This window comes from Geotrypetes seraphini, chromosome 1, assembly GCF_902459505.1.
Source record: "Geotrypetes seraphini chromosome 1, aGeoSer1.1, whole genome shotgun sequence".
Lineage (NCBI taxonomy): Eukaryota > Metazoa > Chordata > Amphibia > Gymnophiona > Dermophiidae > Geotrypetes > Geotrypetes seraphini.
The window spans coordinates 27883936-27909012 of NC_047084.1; the positions used below are offsets into that span (position 1 = coordinate 27883936).

The 25077-nt window shown below is 48.2% G+C and overlaps 1 protein-coding gene across 4 annotated transcripts in view; it reads left to right on the forward strand.

The window, feature by feature from the left end:
- HMGCR (3-hydroxy-3-methylglutaryl-CoA reductase) overlaps nucleotides 1-25077 on the forward strand; it is a 145594-nt gene that overhangs the window by 38096 nt on the left and 82421 nt on the right. For all 4 annotated transcript variants that reach the window (XR_004537928.1, XM_033929298.1, XM_033929296.1 and 1 more), the window contains exons 3-4: nucleotides 4951-5062; nucleotides 13017-13104. Coding sequence is in view for 3 of the 4 variants with exons in the window: in XM_033929298.1 (XP_033785189.1) it covers nucleotides 4951-5062; nucleotides 13017-13104 (200 nt within the window). In the remaining variant the exon portion in view is untranslated. The remainder of the gene's footprint in view (nucleotides 1-4950; nucleotides 5063-13016; nucleotides 13105-25077) is intronic.

Sequence of the window (25077 nt, forward strand, 5' to 3'; positions counted from 1 at the left end):
GTGTTGCTCTATGCTATCCTTTATTAGTGCTTCAATCATCTTCCCAGGAACCGACGTAAGACTCACAGGTCTATAGTTGCCCGGTTCTCCTCTCGATCCCTTTTTGAAGATTGGGATGACATTCGCTATCTTCCAGTTGTCTGGTATTTGCCCGGTTTTAATTGACAAGTTAGCTAGGGATTGTAATAGTTCTCCGATTTCTATCTTAAGCTCCTTTAGCACTCTTGGGTGATAACACAGAGGCAGGTTTCAGCAGGGACCCCTGGGGTTTTTTCCCCTTATTTGAATTTTTTCTTTGTGCAGAGTCTTTTTCAGGCAGTTGGGGGTCCCGTGTGCGCCCGGGGGGGGGAGGGGAGTGGGGTTTCCTCCGCACCCCATGTGGCTTTACCTTCCTCTTCTCCTTTGGCGTCCCCTCCTCCAGGGCCCACCCAAGCTCTGTCCGGCCAAAAACAGGGACCACTCATAAAGATTAACCTCTACTGGTCTGGAGAAGCTAAAAGAAAGTAAATTAGCAGGTAAGAATCTAATTTCTCCTTCTCTTGATGTTTGTTCCACATCTAAACTGCCTGGAGGAAGAGGGAAGCAAAAACACCACTTTCCTGGAACACTATGCTCCAGTGGCAACCTTGAATCTAGAGAGAGGTGGTTCATCCAGGCAGTCAGATTTTCTGGCATGTTTCTTCATTTCTTCAAGCCCAAGGTGTATACTTAGGTTAACAAAAATGTATTTATGGACAGGAAGAGGACTCATGAACTTAAAAAACAAACAAACTTGGAAGTGCTGAAAGTTGCACCAGGGTCTTCTCCAAATTTTAAAACAAAGGTGAGGACAGAGTCCAGGCCCCTTCACAGTGTAACAGCATTCCAGGGATTTCTGAAACTGACATGCCTATATTGCATCAAAAGTGTCTGGCTGCTCCCCCGCACCACCAGCTTTAAAGTCTAGTTTTATAGAGAGATGGCATAGTGGACAGATAACCACTTCTGTCTTGTTCCTCCAGTCATTACCCATGAATTTCCCCTGCTATTTCCATTTCTCTACTGGCATTGAGTACCGTATTTTTCACTCTATTAGACACACCTGACCATAAGACGCACCCTAGATTTAGAGCAGGAAAACAAAAACCCCCATTCTGAACCAAATTCTCCTTGCTAGGCTCTGCACCCTGTCTCCCCTCTGGTGGTCTAGTGGTAGGCTGGGACACGGCAGGCAGGCCTAGTGGCAGGCAGGCAGGTCCCATACCCCTCTTGTACCCCCCAATACCTTAAATCATCCCCCCATGTACCCCCAATACCTTAAATCATCCCCATACCCCCACGTATCTCCCCAGTACCTTAAATCATCCCCCATACCCCGTACCCTTTTAAACACCCCATACCTTATAAATCATACTCCCCTGTACCTTTTAAACACCCCCGTACCTTTTTAAATCATACCCCACCGAGTACCTTTTTTTTTTTTTTTTTAACCCTGTACCTTTAAAAAAAGGTTTTATTGAGTACAACAGAAAACCAAATATAAAAAAAACTGTATAGGATAAATCTTGGCACTCATTTTTTGTTTTCACCCCAGAGCACGCAACCCCCTCCCCCCAACCCTCAGAAACAAATGCAATGAGGCCCAATGTAAAAGACTCGATGCCAAAAACAAAGAAGACCTCAAACCAATCCCCTAATTCACTCTTTCAGAGAAACAATACAATAAACATGAAACGTCAAGAATAACCTAACCCCCCCACACCTCCCAAAGTCCCTCCACACCCCCAGACCCCCCTCCAATTGCATTGTAAGAAACGAAGTAGAAAAAGATAGAGGAAGAAAGAGAAATGAGAGAAAGAAAGAAAGAAAAAAAAAAAAACACTGCAAGCAAGGCGGATAAGACTACCCCGTACCTTTTAAAACTCTTCCTTCCCTCCCTAGACGGCGCCAAACTATTTCTGGGCAGCAGTTGCAAAGTCAGGGGCATGGAGGTCAGGCACGAGCTTTCCGCGTTCCCTCCTGGCCCTGTGCTGTTTTCTGAATGGCTGCCAACAGTTCTCACGAGTCCCGTGAGAACTGCCGCCAGCCATTCAGAAAGCGGCACAAGCCCAAGTGGGAGCGTGGAAAGCTTAGTCCTGACCTCCGCATTCCTGACTCGTGTGCCTGCTGCCCTGAAATAGTATGGAGCCGTCGAGGGAGGGAAGGAAGAATTTTAAAAGGTACGGGGTTTAAAAAAAAAAGGTACAGGAGGGGTATGATTAAAAAGGTACAGGACCACCAGGCTGTTTGAAAAAGGGATGGCAGTGGTGTGGGCAGGTGAGGTGTTTGTTTTATAAAGGTGGTCCTGTGGCGGCGGGCAATATTCAGAAAGGTGGTGCAGCTGCATGGGGGGGGGGTACAAATTTTATATCTTCGCTTCATAAGATGCACAGAGATTTCCACCTACTTTTGGGTAGAGAAAAAATGCGCCTTATGGAGCGAAAAATACGGTAACTCTTTCCTGTGTACCAGCCACAGTTTCATTCTATTGTGTATAGAGGAATTTAACCTCCTCTTTTCTGCTTTTTGTTAGTTCTGCTCTAGGCTCTTGTCCTGGAAACATCACCTATGTGCCCTGGCTCCTTACCTTGCAAATGTTCCCTGTGCTGCTCATTGTCTATGGATTCCTGTTTCTTCCTTACTTTCAGCTCCTTGCCACACTTAGGTCTTCCTCTCTCTCCCTTCTCAGTACCTTACTATATACAACTCCCCCCCCCTCCCCACTAGACTATACAGCTCCTATATGTGGGAGAAAACAAATGCATGTGGTACAGGCAGCTGACTCAGTTACCTTTTGGCTGTAAACATTTTGTACTACTGCTGCTCCCAACACTGTGGGTCCATGACCAGTGCTACATGCATACTCTCCCCATTTGACTTGGCCTTTGATTGACAGAGGCTGTTAAGATTCAAAGGAGGCCAGTCTAGTGGGGGAGAGATTGCTGTGTGCAGTGCATATGCTGTACAAGGTAGGGTGCAGCCATCTGTATCCTGTACACTACCCATTAAATCTCACACCTTGGGGCCTTGTGCTGTGACAACTATACACATGCTCAGAAAGCTTCTGCACATTAAAGAACCGTCTCTGGTGTATCTTGTTGCTGTGTGGTACTGAGCAGAGTCTAGTTGCTGGTCTGGACTTAAGCATCAGATGCTCCATGGCAGTAGTGTACTATGGAAGGGAGTGTTCTGCCCGGGGTGCCGCCCATAAGGAGGTGCTCTGACGACTCCTGTGAGGGCCGGGGCTGGCGTCAAGAACTTCTTCTCGGCAGCAGCGTTCACAATTCACTGCTCTTGTTGATGTCGGGCCTTCCTCTCTGACAGGTCCTGCCTTCGTGGAAACAGGAAGCAAGCGGGACCCGGCAGAGAGGAAGGCCCAACACCAGCAAGATCAGCAAATTGTGAATGTTGTGCTGCTGACTGGAGGGAGACAGAGAGAGGGGAGTGGGATAGAAATGCACCCAATTGGGGAGAGGGAAAAAATGACCAGGGAAGGGAAAGGAGATGAAAGAGATGCCAGATCCTGGGGAAGGAAAGGAGGGAGGAAAAGGAAGGAAGGAAAGGCCATGGAGGGGGAGGAAGAGATGCTAGGGCATAAGGGAAGGAGACAGAGATGCCAGACCAGAGAAAGGAGGGAAGGAAAGGAAAGAGAGAAGATACCAGAGTATGGAGGGGAAAGGAGAGAGATGTCAGACCATTAGGAAGGGAGGGAGGGAAAGGAAGGAAAGGATATGCCAGATAGTAGAGGGAAGAATAGAAGGAGAAAAGAGGAGACAGATCCCAGGGCATGGGAGAAGGGAAGTAGATGCCAGACCTTGGGGTGAGTTGGGGGAGGGAAGGAAAGGAGAATAGAGAGATGCCAGAGCGTGGGGGAGGGAGTGGAAACAGAAAGAGAAAAATGGAAGGGACAGAGAAAGAGGGTGGACGCTGGATGGAATGGAGAGTGAAGAGAAGATGAGGAAAGCAGAAACCAGAGATGACAATGTAGAAGAGAGATTTTTGTTGTTGTTGCTTTAGAATAAAGTAGTATTTTAGCTATATTGATAAATATTTATAAATAGAAAATGGAAATAAGGTAATCCTTTTTTTATTGGACTAATTTTAATATAGGCAGGGGGGAGGTTGAGGTCCTCCCTGGTGCAGCTCCTAGGGGATGCTCCAATGATCTCCTTTTATATGGGGGGGGGGGGTGTAAAAAAATGAGCTGCTCCGGGTGTCACATACCCTGGGTATGCCACTGCTTCAAGGTACACAGCAGCTTAAGGAAGTACTGGCTTATTTGTATGCTTATATGAATGAGTAAGAAATAGGGCCACTTTTGATGAAACTATCCATTGGAGTTTGATTTAGAGCAAAGTATGTAAAGGAGGTGATGACAGACTTCTTTTGTATTGCATTGTTTTTATTAGTGCAGGTGATCAAATTTTAATAGAAGCATTTTTTTCAAAAAAGGAGGAGGGGAGTACAATATAGGCATGATTCTTAAACTATTTAGTCTTTAGCAGTTAGGGCTGAGCCTGTAAAAAGGAGAGAGTGAGCTTGTTGGTATGTTCTATGTTTCTATGTTCAGTGTTTTTACTGCATTAAAGTTAGTAATAAAGCTCTTTAACATACAAAATTATTAATTTGACATGTAGTTACCTGAATTGCACATGGGTGTTTTAACTGGATCTAAAGATTTGGACAAGCTTCAGAAAGAAATGTTCATAAACATTATTAACCAGGTAGACTTGGGGGAAGCCCCTGCTATTCCCTGGGGTAAGTAGTGTGGAATTTGCCTAATCTCTAGATCCTGTCAGAGCATTTGTGATCTGGGTTAATCGCTGTTGAGAGCATTAAGCTTGCATGGACCTTTTTGCTCTGCAAATATAGCATTTCTTATGATGTTATGAGTGGTATTCTTAAGAAAAGTGAAACGTCTCATTTTTACAGGATGTGTTAAGCAGCGACATCATAATATTGACCATCACAAGGTGCATAGCAATCCTTTACATCTACTTCCAGTTCCAGAATCTAAGGCAGCTTGGGTCAAAATACATTTTAGGTATTGTAGTTTCTCTAATTTCTTGACTGTAGTGTGATGTTTCTTGCCTGTGAATGTATATGTGATCCAGTGCAATAGGGATGGTATGCTAAACCACAGGGTTATCCGTGTGCTCACGAACACTTTGCAGCAGATGTCAATCGCAGCTTTTCAACTCCTCCATGGGTTGTGCTGCTCCCCTTAGTTTTGTCTTGTGCAAGCAAGCATGAAGGTATTTTTCTGATCTGCTCAGTTACTATTTTTATTTTGCAGTTTTTCGTGAATTTTTGCCACAAAGATCCCAATTAGAAGGGAATTCTCTGCCTGCTCAAAGAGGAGCAGACTTATGTCAGCAGTTGGCAGGTGTATCCCTCGAGGACCTGTTCAGCCAGCCTGCTGAAGATTTGTGGAGCTCAGGGTTCCATGCCCTCAGCACTTGCTCACTTCCTTGACTTAATGAGGACTGGCAGCCCAAAGAACTCGGCACAGGAGCTGACCGGTGATTTGAGGCAGTGATCCTTTCTAGTTCCAGCTACACTTTAAGGGAGCTGAAGCAGACTGCAGCACCATTTCCTCAGCACATGGTCTGTGAGTACAGGCTGTGACAGCCTAGGGGGAGAGGTCTAACAAAATGGTTTTGACTGTTTTTGCAGTTAGGTACTTGGTCCCCCTCGCCTAAAATCCTATTTTTGTCAGCCCCGAGATGTTTGTGAGATGTTTTCTGGTGCCAAAATACTGCCGCCGTGGCCATATTGGATTTCCCAATATTTATTTTTCAGAACTCTTTGTTTTGCCTCAAAATTGGCAGGGATTGAGTCCTCAGACCCTAATCCCCCCTGTATCATACCACTTTTGTGCTAAATAGGTGACTGAAGAGCATTCTTGCACCATGTGCCGTATGGCATACAAGGGAGGGGTGGAACTCTCGGGCTTAGCCCCTCCATAGCCTTCTAGAGCTGGTTAAATGCTGGGAATTCAGTTGTGTCCTTGGGACAGTGGTTCTGTGCACTGTAAAGGCATAGAAGCTTCACAGCTCAAGAAGAGGCGGTTTCACCATCTTAAGGAGAAAGAGGAGTTGCCGTCTTGGGCTATTACCCTGGAGTTTATCAATCTGCTCTGGCAGACTTATGCTCAGGGCAGAGCTCAGTCTGTGAGGTCTGCTGGTGAGTGCTCAGGCAGGTCTTGACTCTCGGAGCACTTCTTCTCTGAGCGAAGAGGCTATTCTGGAGTCCGAGGGGCCATCAGACAGTGACTAGGAGGATGAGGGGTCAAATTTAATGCTCTTGTCCCAAAATGAGGCATCCCTGGGGGGAAATAGGGCCAGGAGGCACAGTCGGCCATGGATTAGGGAAAGGACTCCTCAAGTGCGCTGACTTATTTTAAGTCGTCAGTATTGCTTGATATTATTACTGAGTCCCTTTGAGAATTGTATGTAACTATGTAAGCTTCACCCTTGCAATGTTCTCTTTTGAGCGGTGTTTTGGCTCAGCCCATGTTATTTTGCCGTGGCATCCAGACATGAGAATCCTAGTTACAGAGTCCTGGGAGACCCCTAAAGGCTCCCTGAAAGGGACCAAGACCATGATTGTACCCCATGGATTAAGAATTTCAACAAATATTTGTACTGTCAAGGATAGATTCTTTGTTGGCCTATGTGACTAAGTGCACTTCCCTATTGAATCAGGGAGGTGTAGTTTTAAAGGATCTGCATGACCGCAGAGTGGATATGGTCCTCAGAAGGCAGTTTAAGGCCGTATCTTTAGGGATTAAAGCCGCAGCCTCTTTCTTGGCACGTGCATGTCACTCAAGGATACAGAATCTGTAAGAGGCAGAGGTCCTCCCACAGCTGGTGTTAGCTGGAATTGACTACAAAGCAGATGCTCTCTATGACATAATCGGTCAAATGAGGAAAATTTCCACTTAATTCAGTCTCTGCACGTTGAATGCTTTGAACTAGGTAATGGGCGGATGATTCCACCTCCAAAGCAACACTAAGTAGACTCCTGTTCAGGGGTCAGATGCTGTTTGGGAAGGGCTTAGATTATTTTATAGCCAGTGTACAAAATTGCCGTCTGAAATCTTTCAGATACCAGGCCACAAACAGCCAGGGGCCTGAGCCAGAGTTCCTTTCGGAATTTATGATGCTCTCACCAGTATTCCATAGGAGCTTCTACCCAGAGATTCTATCACGAGTCCAGAGGAGCTAAAGAACCAGAGGAACTAAGGATCTGGTTCCTGCTCTGCAATGCTGTCTAAGAAGTCACAATGGCACAAGGTCTAGATTCGGGGTTGGCTCGCAGAACATGTGGAAACCTGGGAACAGATATCGACTGTCCGCTGAGTGTTGGAGATTATCTGAGAGGAGTACAAGCTAAAATTCACACACACCCTTTCCAACTGGTTTGTGGATTCATGGGTGGACCAGCCAGAGAAAGTGAGAAAAAGCAAAGGTAGCTGGATATTCAAGCCATAGAGCCAGTTCCCCCAAGAAGAATCAGGCTCAGGCAGATATTCCATATAATTTGTTGTGCCCAAGAAAGGCTCGGAGGAGTGGAGACCAGTGTTCCCTCTAAGCGGGGCGGGTGTTGTGAGCAAACTTTTTTCACCGTGAGCCAAAAATATCGGGCGCCAGCAAGTTATGAGCCAACTCGCCCGATTCTCCTCTCGCCGCCCTGCCATCTGCCGTACGCCTCTTCCGATCGTGCGCTGTGACGAGAAACGTGTGCGCTGCGATGTAATATTTTGTGCGCCAGCGCACGCCAGCGCAGCTTAGCGGGAACACTGGTTCAAATGGTTTTATTTATTTCCCCAAATTTATTTTTGTTATACGCATTGAAAATATTTGATATTGCGTTTAAATCAAAATCTCAATAAACTTGAAACGAGTGCCCGTGAGATTGTGGGAGGGTTAAATACTCAAAACTTAGAAGTTTTTGCTACGCCAGCTTTCTGGTATCTTTACATACAGTGGCGTACCTAGCATATGTAACATCCGGGGCCCATCATTTTTTGGCACCCCCCCCCCATCTGTAAGAAAAACATGATTTTTAGTAACAAACCACACGTCACACATGAGTACCTAGGAAAAGGCAGCATCTTACATATTGCAGTGAGCAGTACATCAATACACCCATTGTAAAACTAAACAAGCCAGACCAGCACAGATCAATCCTACACCGTCAATCCTAACAGAAAACCATGTCTTTCGAACACACAGAACACAGAAAACACCTTCGCCTAGTAAGGAATATGTAATCACAAACTAACCCCTCCCTCTTTTACAAAACTGTAGTGTGGATTTTAGCTACGGAGGTAACAGCTCTGATGCTCATAAAATTCTGAGCATCAGAGCTGCTACCACCAAGGCTGGTGCTAAAAACGCTTCACAGTTTTGTAAAAGGGGGGATAAAATAAAAATACATAGACAAAGGTTAAATTGAACCAGCAAGAAGCTGGACTCTGCATACAATGCTTCACAGAAACAGTGACACATGTCTCCTAAAGCAATAAATAAATAGAAATTTTTTTCTACCTTTGTCTTCTGTGGTTTCTCCTTTCCTCATCTTCTTGTAACTCTCTTCCTTCCATCCACTGTCTGCCGTCTCTCTTCCCCTATATGGCATCTTCTCTCCTTCTATGCCCCTTCCAGAAACTGTATGCCTCCCCCTTCCATCTCTCCTTTCACCCCATTGGTCTGGCATCTCTCTCCTCGCCTTCCCTCTCCCACACCTCTCCTCATAGTCTGGTATCTCCCCTTCCCTGATTCTCTGGCATCTCTCTCCTTTCCTTTTCTTCCATCTTTCGCTCCCCCTCCATGCTCTCACATCTCCCCCTTCCTTTTCCCTTAGACTGGCATACCTTCCTCCTACGCTCCAAGCCCTGGCATCTCCTTTAATTCCCTCCCTCATCTTCCTTCTCCCTCCAGCTGGGTACCGCAACACTCTTCCCTGCAGCTCTGCACTTCCCCACAATTGCCATGCTTCGGTTCCTCTTCTTCCTTCCTTCCTCCCCCCCCCCCCCGCGGGACCCTGCGGCACCATCAACTCTTACTCCCTCTAATGTCGGCCCTGCAGCTCCAGACTTCCTCGCACCTTCTCCCCTCCCCCTTTGGATCGCTATTATTTTAAATGTTATAGCCGCGGAGCTGTATCCATCAGTGGAGATGTCTAACCTCGGCCTGCCCCGGAACTCTTACTGCAACAGTGACTTCCTGTTCCTGCCTAGACGGGCGTCTGCTGCAGTAAGAGTTCCGGGGCAGGCCGAGGTTAGACATCTCCACTGATGGATACAGCTCCGCGGCTATAACATTTAAAATAATAGCGATCCAAAGGGGGAGGGGAGAAGGTGCGAGGAAGTCTGGAGCTGCAGGGCCGACATTAGAGGGAGTAAGAGTTGATGGTGCCGCAGGGTCCCGCGGGGGGGGGGGGGAGGAAGGAAGGAAGAAGAGGAACCGAAGCATGGCAATTGTGGGGAAGTGCAATCCCCCCAATGCGTCCCCTTACCTTACCGACGCGTGTGTGCGCTGTGAAGAGAAACTTTGCGCTGCGATGTAATATTTTGTGCGCGAGCGCAGGCCAACGCAGCTTAGCGGGAACACTGGTGGAGACCCATACTCTATCTCAAACATGTCAACACTGCTCTGAGTGTTCCTTGGTTCCACATGGAGACCATTTGGTCTGTCATCGCTGCAGTGGAACCAGGGGAATTTCTAGCCTTCCTAGATTTGATGGAAGTTTGCTTGGCACATTCCAAACTTCCCAGAACACAGAAAGTCCCTGAGATTTCATGTCCTCGGACCTTCACCGAAGTTATTGTGGCAGTGGTGGCTCATCTCCGTAGAGCGGGTTGGCAAGTACATCCGTACCTGGACAATTGTCTTGTGAGAGATCCGTTTTCTAGCAGAAGGAATAAAAGCAATAGTGACAGTGGTGCAGGCGTTGTAAAGGCTGGGTTGGATTGTGATTTTTCAAAAGAGCCACCTGGGCGCATCACAATTCCTGGAATACCTGGGGGTGTTCTTCAACATGGCAGAAGACAAAGAGTCTGTCTTCTAGAGACACACAAACAGAAGCTTCATGGACAAATCACAGACTTGTTGTCCAAACCAGCACTTACTGCATGGCATTACCTACAGGTCCTCGGGTCAGTGGCGGCCATGATAGAGGTAATGCCTTGGGTGAAATCGCATATGCATCCCCTTCAGGACACATTGTTGTCTTGGTGGTCTCCTCAAAGAGATTCCTTGTAAGTCCCACTTCTTGGACAGCAGTGATCCAAAATAACATGAGATGGCGATTGAAATCACAGTCCCTAGTGAAGGGTGTTCTGCTCAGGATCGATTCCTGGGTCATGACGAATGCCAGTTTGTTCAGCTGGGAGGTTTATTGCAATGGGCACCTAGTCAAAGCGCAATGGACCCCCATCTCAGTGGAAATGGTCCATCAACAAGCTGGAACTTCGTGCCATACATCTGGCGCTGCAACAAAAGCCTATTTCTATCTCTATAATAGAATATTTTTCTGTACTTTAGTACCAAGCATATGTTTGATGTATCTTTTTAAGCAGCATTGTGTTTCTGTAATATTAAGCCTATTTCTACACAATATATTTGATGCAATCATTCTTGGCTGTCATTAATTTTACTTCCCGTTGAACTTCCTCCGAGGGCACTGGATCCAGGACCTCTGGCGGATTGTAGGGCCACAACATTATACCTTTCTGTTCTTTGCCTTCACCATGAGGTCAAAGGTCAAATATCGATTGACTCCCCCATTGTCTCACAATGCTCTGTCCTCGAGCAAAATCTTCAGTTATAAATACAGAGTATACAGTTGAATCTAGAGTTGTTTCTATGCTTTTGTGAATGAGAGAGAAAAGATAGTATTTCTTGAATAGATCCTGTGCTATGTAGGGAAAGAGGGGACAGAGAGGGAAATAAGCAAGAATACAGAAAGATGGTTCAGAGAGTCCAGAGAGAGAGAGGGAGGGTAGTCAAAAGAGGAGGCTCTAGTTGAAATCTTATTCTAAAAATAGCATCTATTATTGCTGTTAAGTATGTATTTTCCAATATCTGTTCAAAATTTGGAAACGTTTTGAAACAATGGTAAGCTTAATTAATAAGGTAGGTATGACACAGGAATAGTAGATAGAATTAGTCTGTCTGGCTTCTTTGTCCCATTCAAGTAGCATATCTTCTTGATACATTAAGCATCCATCCAGACTGCATTGTTTATGTGGATTCTTTGCAGGAGCTTTTAGGGTCTATCTGCATCAACATTCCAGAGTCAGATCGATATAATGTCCCATTGACCTTTGCTAACATTGGTTAGGCCAATAGAAAATGCCAACAGCTAGCCTTGTAAGGATGACAAAAGTCAAGTCAGTTCTTTAGTCGAAGACACGCACCCAAAAGTGAAGGGCTAGATGCCCTAGTTCAACAGTGGCCACAGACTGGGCTACTGTATGTGTTCCCACCCTTGCCCATGATAGGCAGGGTGATCCACAGAATAGTAAACTACTAGATGGTAGTAGTTCTAGTTGTGGCAGATTGGTCCAGGCGTTCTTGGTATGCAGATCTCATGCACCTTCAAAAGGAGCAAAATCTCAGGCTTCCAGGTCACCCAGTCTTGCCCATGCCCTTAAGATACGGGATGCTTTGGTTTTATGGCATGGTTCTTGAATGTGCTGCGCTAGTCCAAAAAGGATATTCAGAAATAGTCGCCTTAGGGCCAAAAAGCCATCAACAGTGTATGCCAAGGCATGGGAGACTTTTCAATACTGGTGCAGCAGACAACAGTTGGAGCCAGATACGGCCCCTATCTCGTCTGTACTGGCGTTTCTGCAAGATAGCCATGACAAGGGTTTTTCAGTAGCATCCCTTAAAGTTCAGGTAGCAGGGCTTTCATGCTTCTGAGGCCAAGAACAAAGAGCCTCACTAGTGACCCATCCGGACATAGTCTGATTCTTGAAAGAGGCCCTGATATTAAGATCACTAATACGAATACCATTTCCATCTTGGAATCTTACTATAGTTGGAAGGGCTTAGCAGGGCTCCATATGAGCCTTTGTAGGAAGCCTCTCTCTTGGATCTATGGGTCAAAGTGGGTTTTCCTGTGGCAATTTCTTCCACCAGAAGAGTACCAGAATTGCCGGTACTGTTATGTAGAGAACCATTCTGTAGTACTGTTATGTAGAGAACCATTCTGTAGAATTATGGAAGTGGGAGTGGCCTTGCGTATAGTTCTCCTTGTTACTGAAAGTTATCTCAGTGTTTCATGTCAACCAAGAGGTTAGACTGCCAGCATTTCATACCACAGGGTCTTAGAAGGACAAATCGTTGAAGGTTTTAGACGTTTGAAGAGTTCAGGTAATGCAAGAGGAGGTAACTGAGTTTTGTCTCTCAGATCATATTTTTGTGTTAACGAACTAGGTGAGAAGAAGCAGACCGACTTCCAAGACTACCATTTTTAGATGAATATGTAGAGCGATATTCTCTGCATACATCGGTTGTGACAACTGCCCATCTCGTTAAGGCACAGTTGACAAGGAGCATAGCCTCCTGGGTAGAAATTCAGGTGATTCCACCCGAGGAGATTTGTACATTAGTGACCTGTTTGAGGCTTGTGCACATGAGGGCAGAGCTTGAAGGGATGGGGCAGGGACAGGGATGGAGATAGATCCCTTGGGGAAGGGGACAAATTTGTCCTTGTGTCATTCTCTACAAACAGGGATAACCCTATGGTTCAGCATATCATCCCTATCTACTGGAAAATATATTATCAAGAACCTAATCTCTTTATACTCTTCTTAAACTGTAAAAAGTGCCATGTATTTGAACAAATAAGGATCTAATCCATTAATTTTTATATAATTCAGTTCTTATGACAAATTGACTTTTGTTTTGACCCTTTCTAACTGCATGTGTTTTCAGATAACTGTAAAGTATGTCTCTTTTAGTTGCCTCTTTCTCTTATAGGAATTGCTGGCCTTTTCACAATCTTCTCAAGTTTTGTATTCAGCACTGTGGTGATTCATTTCTTAGACAAAGAGCTGACAGGCCTGAAGTAAGTAATCAACACTCTCAGAAATGTCTACACACTTTTAAATGATTATGAATGAAGGAACTGGCTGTTCAAAATGAATGTTTCTATTAATATATTTTCTATTTCACTACTAATAATTTCTATAGCAATATTAGACACTAGTCTTTAAGCCCGTTATATTAACAGGTGCTAGAATATATGTCTATCTTTCTTTCTGTCTCTCTCCCTACCCCTGTCTTTTTTTTCCTGTCTCTCTCCCTCCGGCTGTCTTTCTTTTTGTCTGTCTCACTCCCTGGCCCCCTTTGGCTATCTGTCTCTCTCCCTGCCCCTGTGTCTTTCTTCCTTTCTTTCTATCTCCCTCCCTACTTCCTCGTGCAGCAGCTGCAGCAATGCCTCTCCCTCCATTTCTCTGTGAAATAGCATTTTTTCTCTTCCCCCTCCCCACTTCCTTGTGCAGAAGCCGAAGCAGCATTCCCTCCCCCTCCATTTCCCTGTGTAGCAGCATTTTTCCCTCCCCCCTACTTCCCTGTGCAGAAGCCGAAGCAGCATTCCCTCCCCCTCCATTTCCCTGTGTAGCAGCATTTTTCCCTCCCCCCTACTTCCCTGTGCAAAAGCCAAAGCAGCATTCCCTCCCCCTCCATTTCCCTATGCAGCAGCATTTTTTTTCCATTCCCACTTCCCTGTGCAGCAGCCGTAGCATTCCCTCCCCCTCCATTTCCGTGTTCAGCATTTTTTCCTCTCCCCCCACTTCCCTGTGCAGCAGCCACAGCATTCCCTCCCCCTCAATTTCCCTTTCAGCAGCATTTTTCCCCTCCCCTCACCTCCCTGTGCAGTAGCCACAGCATTCCCTCCCCCTCCATTTCCCTGTTCAGCAGCATTTTTTCCCCTCCCCCCCACTTTCCTGTGCAGTAGCCTCAGCATTCCCTCCCCCTCCATTTCCCTGTTCAGCATTTTTTCCCTTCCCCCCACTTCCCTTTGCAGCAGCCACAGCATTCCCTCCCCCTCCATTTCCCTGTGCAGCAGCAGGATTTCTCCATCCCCCTAATCTTCCCGTGGTCTGGCCGACTCCCTTGCCGGAGTTATTTTTCAGTTTAAAGGTGCCGCCGCGGCTCCTCTAATGATCCCCGCCTGCATCGGAAGTCTTCTCTGAAGCAGGTGCGACTCGTGACAGGAGCCGCGGCGGCACCTGTAAACTGAAAAATAACTCCGGCAAGGGAGCCGGCCAACTGGCAGTTCAATTCGGAGCTTCAGTCTGCCCTGCTCCCTGCGTGCTTTGCCGTATTGTATTTTTTAGTTGAAAGACGCGGCGACGGCTCCTCTCATGATCCCCACCTGTGTCGGAAGTCCGACGTAGGCGGGGATTGTGAGAGGAGCCACCGCCGCGTCTTTCATCTTAAAAATACAATACGGCAAGGCGAGAGGGAGCAGGCCAGACCGAACAACAGGACGAAAAACAACCCTAAACAGAACCCATTCCATGCGATACCTTGAGATTCAGCATCACTGTAGCCCCTACCAGCACCCAATATGTAATATAATAAAACGGTCGCCGCACATGCGCACTCCTACTTGCGGGGCCCTACAGCGCATGGAAAACGGAACATGCAGGAGGGAGTGTGCATGCGCAGCTAGCGTTTTATTATATTAGATGCACAATTTGTATACATTTATATGCAGGTACATTCTCTGTCCTTAGCAGGCTCAAACTTGCCCAGGGTCGCAAGGAGCTGCAGTGAGTATTGAACCCAGGATCACAATCCACTGCACTAATCATTAGGCTGCTCCTCTACTCCAGAGGCTACATGGAAAGCCTGTTTAATTTCCCAACTTTGATCTTCAAGATCCACTCAAACACAACTGATAAGGCTTTCAGGATATTCACACTAAACATCGGATACATTTTTCCCAAGTGTCTATGACTAGAGGCACCACGTGATTATAGTACATATTTTGATTATTTAGGAATCTAAACTTATAAGTCCGAGGATCAGATTTGTGAGCGCTACAGCTGTTCTCCAGGTCTTCCCTAGGGGGACACACATCTGCTAGCCGATAACCAGAAAACCCTCCTTGTATTTCAGTTTTCACAGGTTGCTTCTATGCCAGAGGACTTAGGTTCAGTTTGTGAGTAAGGACTCTGCTCCTCAGACTGGCAGGGATAATAAATGCTATGAAAACAACATATAGCTTCCGAGAGCAGGGGTGTCTGCTGTTGTTCTGCTGTTGTTTAGCAAGTTGTTTAGCCAAGTTGTTTAGCAAGTTGTTTAGCCAAGGATGGTTGCTGCAACTGATTTCGGAGGACCCACAAATAGGTACCAAAAAAGCCCATGATGTCATCCTAGCCTAACTGAAGCTAATTCCAAAGAGCAGAAAGCCTAAGGAAACAAAAGGGGGGTCAGGATAAAATGTTTTGCATACAAATAAGGTGAAATTTTGGAGTGCCCAATAAGCTTAGTATTTCAGACCCTTTAAACAACTACATGGTCTTTCATTTACCTTTACCACAAGTATGATAAGGCTTCTGTGAAAAAAGAAGGAGCCTTTTCTTTTAAATAGGTCCCTATATTCAGACTTAATGCTCTCAATACTGATGATGACTATGTAAGATATTCTACCCTCCCCCCCCCACTCCACCCCTCCCCAAAATTTCTGGGGGTCACACAATTTTACCTTGATTTAGGTATATTCTACAAAGGTGCACTGAACCGAATAGGGTACATGGTTCTGAAAATATGCTCGATCTGTGCCTGTTAAGCATAGGGATTTGTACTAGATTTTAGCTGGTGTAAATGGTTGTGCCTAAATTTAGTCATAAGTCTGGTGCTAAACACTGTTCTTTAGCACTCTCCAGACCAGTAGAGGTTAACTTTACGATTGGGTATATATCTAATCATGACCAGCAGGTGGAGACTGAAAACAAAACTTTGGGACAGTATATCCTAGCCCCTCCTCTCTATTTCCCTCAGTCTTCTTTCAGTCTCCAGCAGGTGTTGAGTGATCTGTACCCATCTCCCTTGGTAGGGCTGTTGGAATTTGTTTAGAGGTTTATTGTCCCTGTTTTTAGCCGGACGGAGCTTGGACGGACTCTGTTTGGGGGTTCGTCCGACCTCGGGGGTGTCAAACCCGGCGGGTCACGAGCGGGGTCCCTCCCCCCACTTCCTCCACCTCCCCATATTTTTTTAGAGGAGCCTCAGCAGTAAGCCTTGCCCCCTAAATCAAGCAAGGCATATTGCTTCGAGAGCCTGTGGAGTCTGTTCTGTAAAAAAAAAAAAAAAAAATCCTGAGGTAGTGCTGGTCTGGAGGGTTGTATCCCTTTAAGAAAACTGTATTTTACTGTATTTTTTCAACTAACCGGCACTTTTTTACAGCTAGGTCGCGTATGGAGCAATGAGCACTTCTAAAGGGAAAAAGTGCTCATTGTGCTCCAGACGCGAGGCACTCGCGGCCGGCCTGTGCAAGCGGTGTTCAGGCCGGTGCGGTGGAGGAGCTCCGTCGGCAGCGGCTGCAGGCGCCCAGAGCTCCCCGCCGATGGTGCCTCGCGAGTCGGCAGGGAACGGTGGAGAAGCCCGGTCTTCTCCGTCCGCCCACGGAGGGATTCCCCGAGCCGCCGACGGTCGGGTTTTAGAGGATTCCCTCTCAGCTGATATTTTGACAGCTGATGCCGGCTTGCCTGTTTTAGCGGCTGAGACTATTCAGGTCTCTCAGCCGCTTCAGGCTGTGGAGGGAGCTGTTTTGGCGGGAAAGACGCCATCTTCTCTGTCTGGCCCCTCCATTTTGTCTTCCACCTCAGGTGACCTTCCCCCTGTTTTGTCTAAGCAGGGGCAGGTTTCTGCTGGGTCCCCTGCTGTGGCAGGGAGTCCCTTGGGACCCTCGGGGGGTTTTTCCCCTGATTTTTTCTTTTCATTATGCAAAGCCTATTTTCAGGCGGCTGGGGGTCCCGGTTGCGCCCAGGGGGTCTCGGGGGGTGGGGTTTCCTCCGCGCTCCCTGCGGCTTTGCCTCTCTCGTCTGACGTGACGTCCCCTCCGCCGCCTCTCTTGTCCAAGCGTCCGCGGGTGTCGTGGGACGAGGATTTGTGGTCGGAGGAACGTGTCGGTATGGAGGAGGACCTGGACCCTTCTGAGGAATTCCAGGACCCTCTGGAGGGGACGGAAGCTGGCGGCGGGTTGTCGGGTTTCCCGTTCTCCAGTGACGAGGCGTCCGTGGTGCGCCTTTTTCAGAGAGATGAGCTGCCTGACCTTATTCAACAGGTTTCTTCGGCTTTGCGTTTTGAGGACGCGCCGCCGGAGACTCCGCGTGTGGGGGACCCTCTGTTACGAGGGATCCGTTCCGTTTCCCGCTCTTTTCCTATGCATCAGGATATTCGGGATATTATTCTTGAGCAGTGGAAAACGCCGGAGACGCCGTTTCGGCTGGCGCGCAGCATGGCTCGCCTGTATCCCATTCCTGAAGGGGATCGGGCTACGTTAGCTTCGCCAGTCGTGGATGCGGTGGTCTCGGCTATTTCCAAGCGGCATACCGTGCCTGTTGAGGGCGGTTCTGCCTTGCGGGACTCTGAGGAGCGCAAATTGGAGAACATCCTTAAGCAAAATTTTCAAGTCTCTGCTTTTGGGGTCCAGGCGGCTATTTGTGGGGGACTGGTCGCTCGCGCCGTGTTTCGGTGGGCGGAGCGGGTCTTGGATCGAGAGTCTGACGACTGGTCTCTGGTGGATCAGGAGGTAGCAAAGATTGAGATGGCTGCCTCATTCCTCTCGGATGCTCTGTATGACTTGGTGCGGATCTCGGCTAAGTCCATGGCTTTTGGCGTGGCCGCAAGGCGTGTGTTGTGGCTGCGCGCTTGGGCGGCGGATGCTGCGTCCAAAGCTAAGCTTACTAAATTTCCCTTTCGGGGGTCGTTTTTATTTGGAGAGGACTTGGATAAGTTAATTCAGACTCTGTCGGACTCGAAAGTTCCCCGTTTGCCGGAGGACCGTGCCCGCCCGGCGTCTCGGGGGGGTGCGGCCCGGGGGCGTTTGCGGGAATTTCGCAAGTATCGCCCTGGGCGTGGGGCTGCTTCTTTCCAGTCTCCGGGGTTTTCCCGGGGTCGGTTCTTCCAGCGCATGCAGCCCTTTCGGGGGGCCCGTCGGGGGGCAGGGAACCCCTCCGCCGGTTCCCCCGCTTCCCGTCCTGCACAATGACGCCTTGCCGGCGCCCCCCTTGGTTCCGGTGGGGGCCCGGCTGCGCGACTTTTTTCCCAAATGGGCCGAGATCACGTCCGATCAGTGGGTCCTGGAGGTGGTGCGGGACGGTTATGCCCTGGAGTTCGCCCGCTCTCTGCCGGATTTTTTCCTCGCTTCTCCGTGTCAGACTCCGGGGAAGAAGCAGGCTTTTCGCCAGACCCTTCAGCGCTTGCTAGATCTCAGGGCAGTAGTTCCGGTGCCCCCCCCGGAGTGGGGCACGGGCAGGTACTCCATTTACTTTGTGGTGCCCAAGAAGGAGGGGACTTTTCGGCCCATCCTCGATTTGAAAGGGGTCAACAGGGCTCTCAAGGTTCCCTCTTTCCGTATGGAAACGCTGCGGTCGGTCATTCTGGCGGTTCAGCCGGGGGAGTTTCTCACTTCTCTCGATCTGACGGAGGCCTACTTGCATGTTCCTATTCGGACCTCTCATCAGCGTTTCCTGCGCTTTGCGATCTTGGGTCGGCACTATCAGTTCTGTGCGCTTCCCTTTGGGCTGGCCACGGCTCCCCGGACGTTCACCAAGGTGATGGTGGTCGTCGCGGCAGCCTTGCGGTCGGAGGGCATTCTGGTACACCCCTACCTGGACGACTGGTTAATTCGGGCCAAGTCGTTGCAGGAAAGCTACCGGGTTACGGCTCGGGTGGTGGAGTTTCTCCGGTCGCTGGGCTGGGTGGTCAACCTTTCCAAGAGTCGGTTGGTTCCGGCTCAGCGTCTGGAGTACCTCGGGGTGCTGTTCGACACCTCCTTGGGGAAGGTCTTCCTCCCAGAGGCCCGGGTGAGCAAATTGCAGTCTCAGATTCGCCTGCTTTTGGCGTCCCGGTGTCCTCGGGCGCGAGATTTCCTCCAGGTCCTGGGGTCGATGGCGGCGTCCCTGGACGTGGTGAGGTGGGCGCGGGCCCACATGCGTCCTCTTCAGTATGCTCTGCTCCGGAGGTGGTCTCCCCAGAGGCACGGGATGGATGTTCCGGTTCCCCTGCGAGGCTTGGCGCGCTGCAGTCTGCGTTGGTGGCTCCGGACCCCTCACCTAGTTCAGGGGGTGGGTCTGGATCTTCCGCAGTGGACGGTGCTCCTTACGGATGCGAGTCTCCTGGGTTGGGGGGCCCAGTGTCTGGGTCACTCTGCTCAGGGAACCTGGTCCACGGAGGAGGCCTCCTGGTCGATCAACGTGTTGGAGACCAGGGCGGTCCGGCTGGCGCTGTTGGCTTTCCACTCCCTTTTGTTGGGCAAGTCGGTCAGAGTCCTGTCGGACAATGCCACGGCAGTGGCTTATGTCAATCGTCAGGGGGGCACCAAGAGCACTCTGGTGGCGCAGGAGGCGGCTCGGCTCATGGTTTGGGCGGAGTCGCATCTTCTGGACCTCTCGGCCTCTCACATTGCCGGGGTAGAAAACGTTCAGGCGGACTTCCTCAGTCGTCACTTCTTGGATCCGGGAGAGTGGTGTCTCGGCGCCGAGGCGTTTCAGTTGCTAGTGCGTGCTTGGGGGCAGCCCCTGATGGATCTGATGGCTACAAGTGGCAACGCCAAAGTACCCCGCTTCTTCAGTCGTCGCAGGGACGGTCTGGCCGAGGGTCTGGATGCTCTGGTCCAACCGTGGCCAACGGAGGGGCTGTTGTATGTGTTCCCTCCTTGGCCATTAGTAGGCAGAGTACTGCTTCGCATTGTTCGCCATCCGGGGCTGGTGGTCTTGGTGGCTCCGGATTGGCCTCGTCGTCCGTGGTATGCGGATCTGGTGAGGCATCTGGTGGCGGATCCTCTTCCTCTGCCTCTCGAGTGCGATCTTCTGACGCAGGGTCCCATTCCCATGTTCGACCCGTCTCCCTTTTGTCTTACGGCTTGGCTCTTGAAAGGGGCCGCCTGAGTAAGAAGGGATATTCCGACAAGGTGATCTCTACACTTTTGGGGTCCCGGAGGCTTTCTACCTCTCGGGCTTATGTACGGGTTTGGCGTCTGTTTGAGGAATGGTGCCGAGCGCGGGGAATGGTCTCCTTTCGCGCTTCTCTGCCTAACATTCTGGAGTTTTTGCAGGATGGCCTGGATAGGGGCCTGGCCTGGTCTTCTCTTCGGGTTCATCTGGCGGCCCTGTCGGCTTTTCGGGGGCTGGTGACAGGTCAGCGTTTGTCAGCCATTCCTGATGTGATTCGCTTTCTTAGGGCGGCCAAGTTGCTCAGGCCTCCCATAAGGCCCTCGATTCCCTCTTGGGATCTCAATCTGGTTCTCTCTGTTCTAGTGCGCCCTCCTTTCGAGCCGTTGGATGGCTGTTCGTTGAAGGACCTTACGCTGAAGTCGGTCTTTTTGGTGGCCATTACTTCCGCTAGACGGGTGTCGGAGCTACAGGCTTTCTCTTGTAGGGCTCCCTTCCTGGAGTTTTCAAAGGAGCGGGTTGTTTTGCGGCCTGTTCCTTCCTTTCTGCCGAAGGTAGTTTCTCCTTTTCATGTCAATCAATCGGTGGTCCTCCCGGTCTTGGGTAGTCGGGAGGGTTCTTCTGAGCAACGACAGCTGCGCAAGTTGGATGTCGGTCGGGTCCTCCATGCTTATGTGCAGCGGACCCGGGATTTTCGGAGCTCCGATCATCTCTTTGTGCTTCTGGCGGGTCCTCGTCGGGGGGCTGGCGCTTCTAAGGCTACTATTGCGCGCTGGATCAAGGAGACGATCGCTTCCGCTTATCTTCTGAGTCAGAAGCCGGTTCCGGAGTTTCTCAAGGCTCATTCCACTAGGGGTCAGGCGGCTTCTTGGGCTGAGTCGTCGCTCGTGCCTCCGGTGGATATTTGTAAGGCTGCGGTTTGGTCCTCCTTGCATTCATTTGTTCGGCATTATCGGGTAGATGTTCAGGCGCGTCGGGACGCGGTGTTCGGTGAGCGTGTTCTGGTATCGGCCCTTCGGGGGTCCCGCCCGTGAGAGGGACTGCTTTGGTACGTCCCAATCGTAAAGTTAACCTCTACTGGTCTGGAGAGTGCTAAAGAAGGAGAAATTAGGTTCTTACCTGCTAATTTACTTTCTTTTAGCTTCTCCAGACCAGTAGAGGTCCCCACCCTGTCTGTTGTTGTTGTTGTTGGGGCTGTTGCGCGGGCAGTTTTTGGTTTTTGCTGCGGGTTCTAGTATTTTTCTAGGGCCGGGGAGAATTGAAGAACAGCGGCTGTGGCTCGGCTGGCTTAGCTGGCGAGCTGTGGGGACCTTCTTCCTTCGGGAATTTCTCCTCTGCATTTTCCAACAGCATTTTTTGGGTATGTTATTGGTTACTCCTTTCGGAGTATTGTTTTTTCTCTCTGTTGTTTCCAGTTCTTGGTTCTGCTTGGCTATTCGGCAGACTGAGGGAAATAGAGAGGAGGGGCTAGGATATACTGTCCCAAAGTTTTGTTTTCAGTCTCCACCTGCTGGTCATGATTAGATATATACCCAATCGTAAAGTTAACCTCTACTGGTCTGGAGAAGCTAAAAGAAAGTAAATTAGCAGGTAAGAACCTAATTTCTCCTTATTCTATAAACTGTGCCTAACTTTAGGTGCGGTTTATAGAATAGCGCTAAGCGGTTTGTTTCCATGCCATTTTTTTAAACACCATATATAGAATTTCCCTCTATGTATGCAATTCTATAACTGGGCATCTCTGTTTAGGTGTTCAAGACTAATCATATAGTGGGATGTAGGCATCTAGGTTCCATTATAGAATGCTTGCATTATAAAATGCTAGTATCCACCTAAAATTTAGTCACTCACACTTTTAAGCAAGCTATAAACTTGATGTATGTGCAGACCTAAATGCAGCAGAGATGGATGTAACTTATGCACATAAGTAGAAGCCATGACTATATATCCCGTCTATGATCAGTCCATATTTGCAAGAAGGTGTACACTGGGAGAAAGTTAAGTAGGTATTTGCAGAATAGTGCTTAAGCACATAGTGCTAGCAGGGCGTCTAAGTACTAGTATTTAAATATTGCCCTTTATGTGGGAAGGGATAGGGGGGTGCTCTGTGGAAGGCACTAGTACTTATCTTTTAGCTGCAAAATTCAGGTGCCAAAGTGATATCTGTTGCCGTTAGGCCAGTGAAATAAATGGCCTAACTCAAGTGGTTAAATGGTGGTGGTACTGCTGCATATATGTATGTTCAGTAGTGCTACTTAAATATGATTGCTTGTTTTCTGATAGAATGCAGAAATCAGAATTGATGCATCCAGGTCAGGATGTATACATTTCTGGTAGTATTTTAGAAAGCAATCTGCCAACATAAGAAACTTTTTTTCTAAAGTACATGAAGAAATCCATATGTATGCGAGGGCATATGCAGTGGAAATATCCTTTCCACAATTATAAATGTGGAAAGTCGTCAACTTTTTTCATGTGTAAATATCTATATATTTTTTGCACTGTTGGGAAACCTTCACATGTAAATGTTACTGATTAACGTATATCCCCATATATAGGCCGTTGCCATCAGTTCTTGCGAAACTCGCGAGAACTGACGCAAAGCCATGCAGGAAGCAGTGCAGGGCAGGGCTGGAGATCGAAAAGATCTCTCCTGCCCTGCACCGCTGGCCGCAATTCGACGAGGCAGCGATTTGAGACTTTCCAGTGAGGGAGGTAAGGGGGGGAAGGGATGATTTTTAAAAACTATATAGGCCACCCATGTTACTGGTAGATAAGCCACGGCTAATACAATGGGGCGGCTTATCTACCAGTTTTAAAACTTGTATAGGCTTTTTTTTGCGGCCTATACAAGGGGGCAGCCTATACGTGGGGAAATACGGTAACTACTCAGGCTACAATCTTTTAGTTTCAGTTGCAGGGGGAGATAAACAGTAGGGATTAAGGAAGAAAACTCCCTTAATTCCTTCTGTAAAGGGCTGCTCAAAATGAGCAATTTTTAAAATCTGTATGTTCCAGGGAACAGCTATAGATCCTGACTAGAGAATGACCCGGGGGAAAAATTTGTCCCTGTCACCGCCCCATCCCCATGACCACTGTCCCCACTCCATCCCCACGACTACTATCCCCGCAGCATCAATACAAGCCTCAGTACTGCAAAACAGGTATTTAGTTTATTTCTTCCTTATAAATCAAAGTTCTGGCTGCTGAACTAGAGAAAGAGATGTCAGGGCTTTCTTTATAAATTTTTATCAACACAACTAATATACTACTTTATCCTAAAGCAAAAAATAAATAAATAAATATAATTTTTTTTCTACCTTTGTTGTCTGGTTTCTGCTTTCCTCATCTTCTCATTCAATTTTCCTCCATCCTCTGTCTGTCTTCTCTCAGCGTCTTCCATTTGTTCTGTTACTGTGCTTCTCCCTTCACCCCCCCCCCCAATTGGTTCTCCGCTCCCCCCATAGTCTGGCATCTCTGTCTTCTTCCCTTCAGCATCTTCTCCCCACTCTGCCTTCCTCATTTTTTCCCTTCAGCATCTTCTCCCCACTCTGCCTTCCTCATTTTTTCCCTTCAGCGTCTTCTCTCCACTGCCTTCCTCATTTTTTCCCTTCAGCGTCTTCTCCCCACTCTGCCTTCCTCATTTTTTCCCTTCAGCGTCTTCTCTCCACTGCCTTCCTCATTTTTTCCCTTCAGTGTCTTCTCCCCACTCTGCCTTCCCCAATCCCCATTTCCCTTCAGCGTGTTCTGCCCACTCTGCCTTCCTCATTTTTTCCCTTCAGCATCTTCTCCCCACCATAACCCTTCCCTCTCGCCACCTCACCTCTCTTCAGCACCCTCGTGCAGCCCGAGAATCTCCCTCCATCCCCCTTACCTTCGCAGCGCGTTAGTAAAGTAAAGTAACTTGCTCAAAACTGGCTGAGCCTGCCTGCAGTCTCTTGTGTGTGTGGGCAGAAGCTTCTCCTCGGACGCAACCAGAAGTTCCACACACGCGACAGCTCGGCCAGTTTTGAGCAAGTTACTTTACTAACGCCGCAGCGCTTCACGAAGGTAAGGGGGAGGGAGGGAGATAGATTTGGTAGGTAGGAAGGAGGGAGGGGGCTGCGCATAATCAGTGACCACGTGTGTTCCCTTCCTTAACTGCAGGGACAAAGCCATTCACCGTTCCACCGGGTGGTGGATGACCTTGTCCCCATGCCCACAGTGAACACTTTTTCCCTCTCCACCCTTTCGGCGGGTAGCAGCCACCGTGTCATTCTCTAATCCTCTACCAAACTTTCCTAACTCACCAAAAGCGTGAAAAATCCACCAAATACAAAACACTCAATTCGTTCTTTTTTTTATATGGGAGTTCAGATTCCACCATTTCAGACGAAATTGGTAGGAGTGGTGCTCTTCATTATTCCCTTCACAATTCTTATATCATAACTTAATTTTCTTTATAACTTATTTAATTTTTTAATTTATTAGATACTTATTAAATATTTTAAAATTGAACTTATCTTTTAATCCTTAAGGTTCCCCTTCCCGACACGTTTTGTTTGTCTTTATCAAGGTCGGGGGAACTGCAATACAAATACAAAGAGCAACATTTTATCTTTCATCAATCATTCCCATACTTTTATATATTAAAAACTACTACCCTTACCTAAGGATAAGCAATAGCTTGTTCCATTTCCTACTGCCTCTGGCGTTCAAAAATGGCCGCGGCATCTATCCTGAGCGTTAAATAGACCCCTCCCCTGATGTCCACAACGTAACGCCTAGCAACCTATCACACAATCCCTCTTCCTATTTCATACAGATCCCGATCCCCAAAATCAGGAACCCACTTGAGCCATCCAGTCCGAAACTTCGTTCAAACCGGTTGGGGCCATTGTTTGCAACTGGAACATCCATCTAAGCTCCCTTAAATT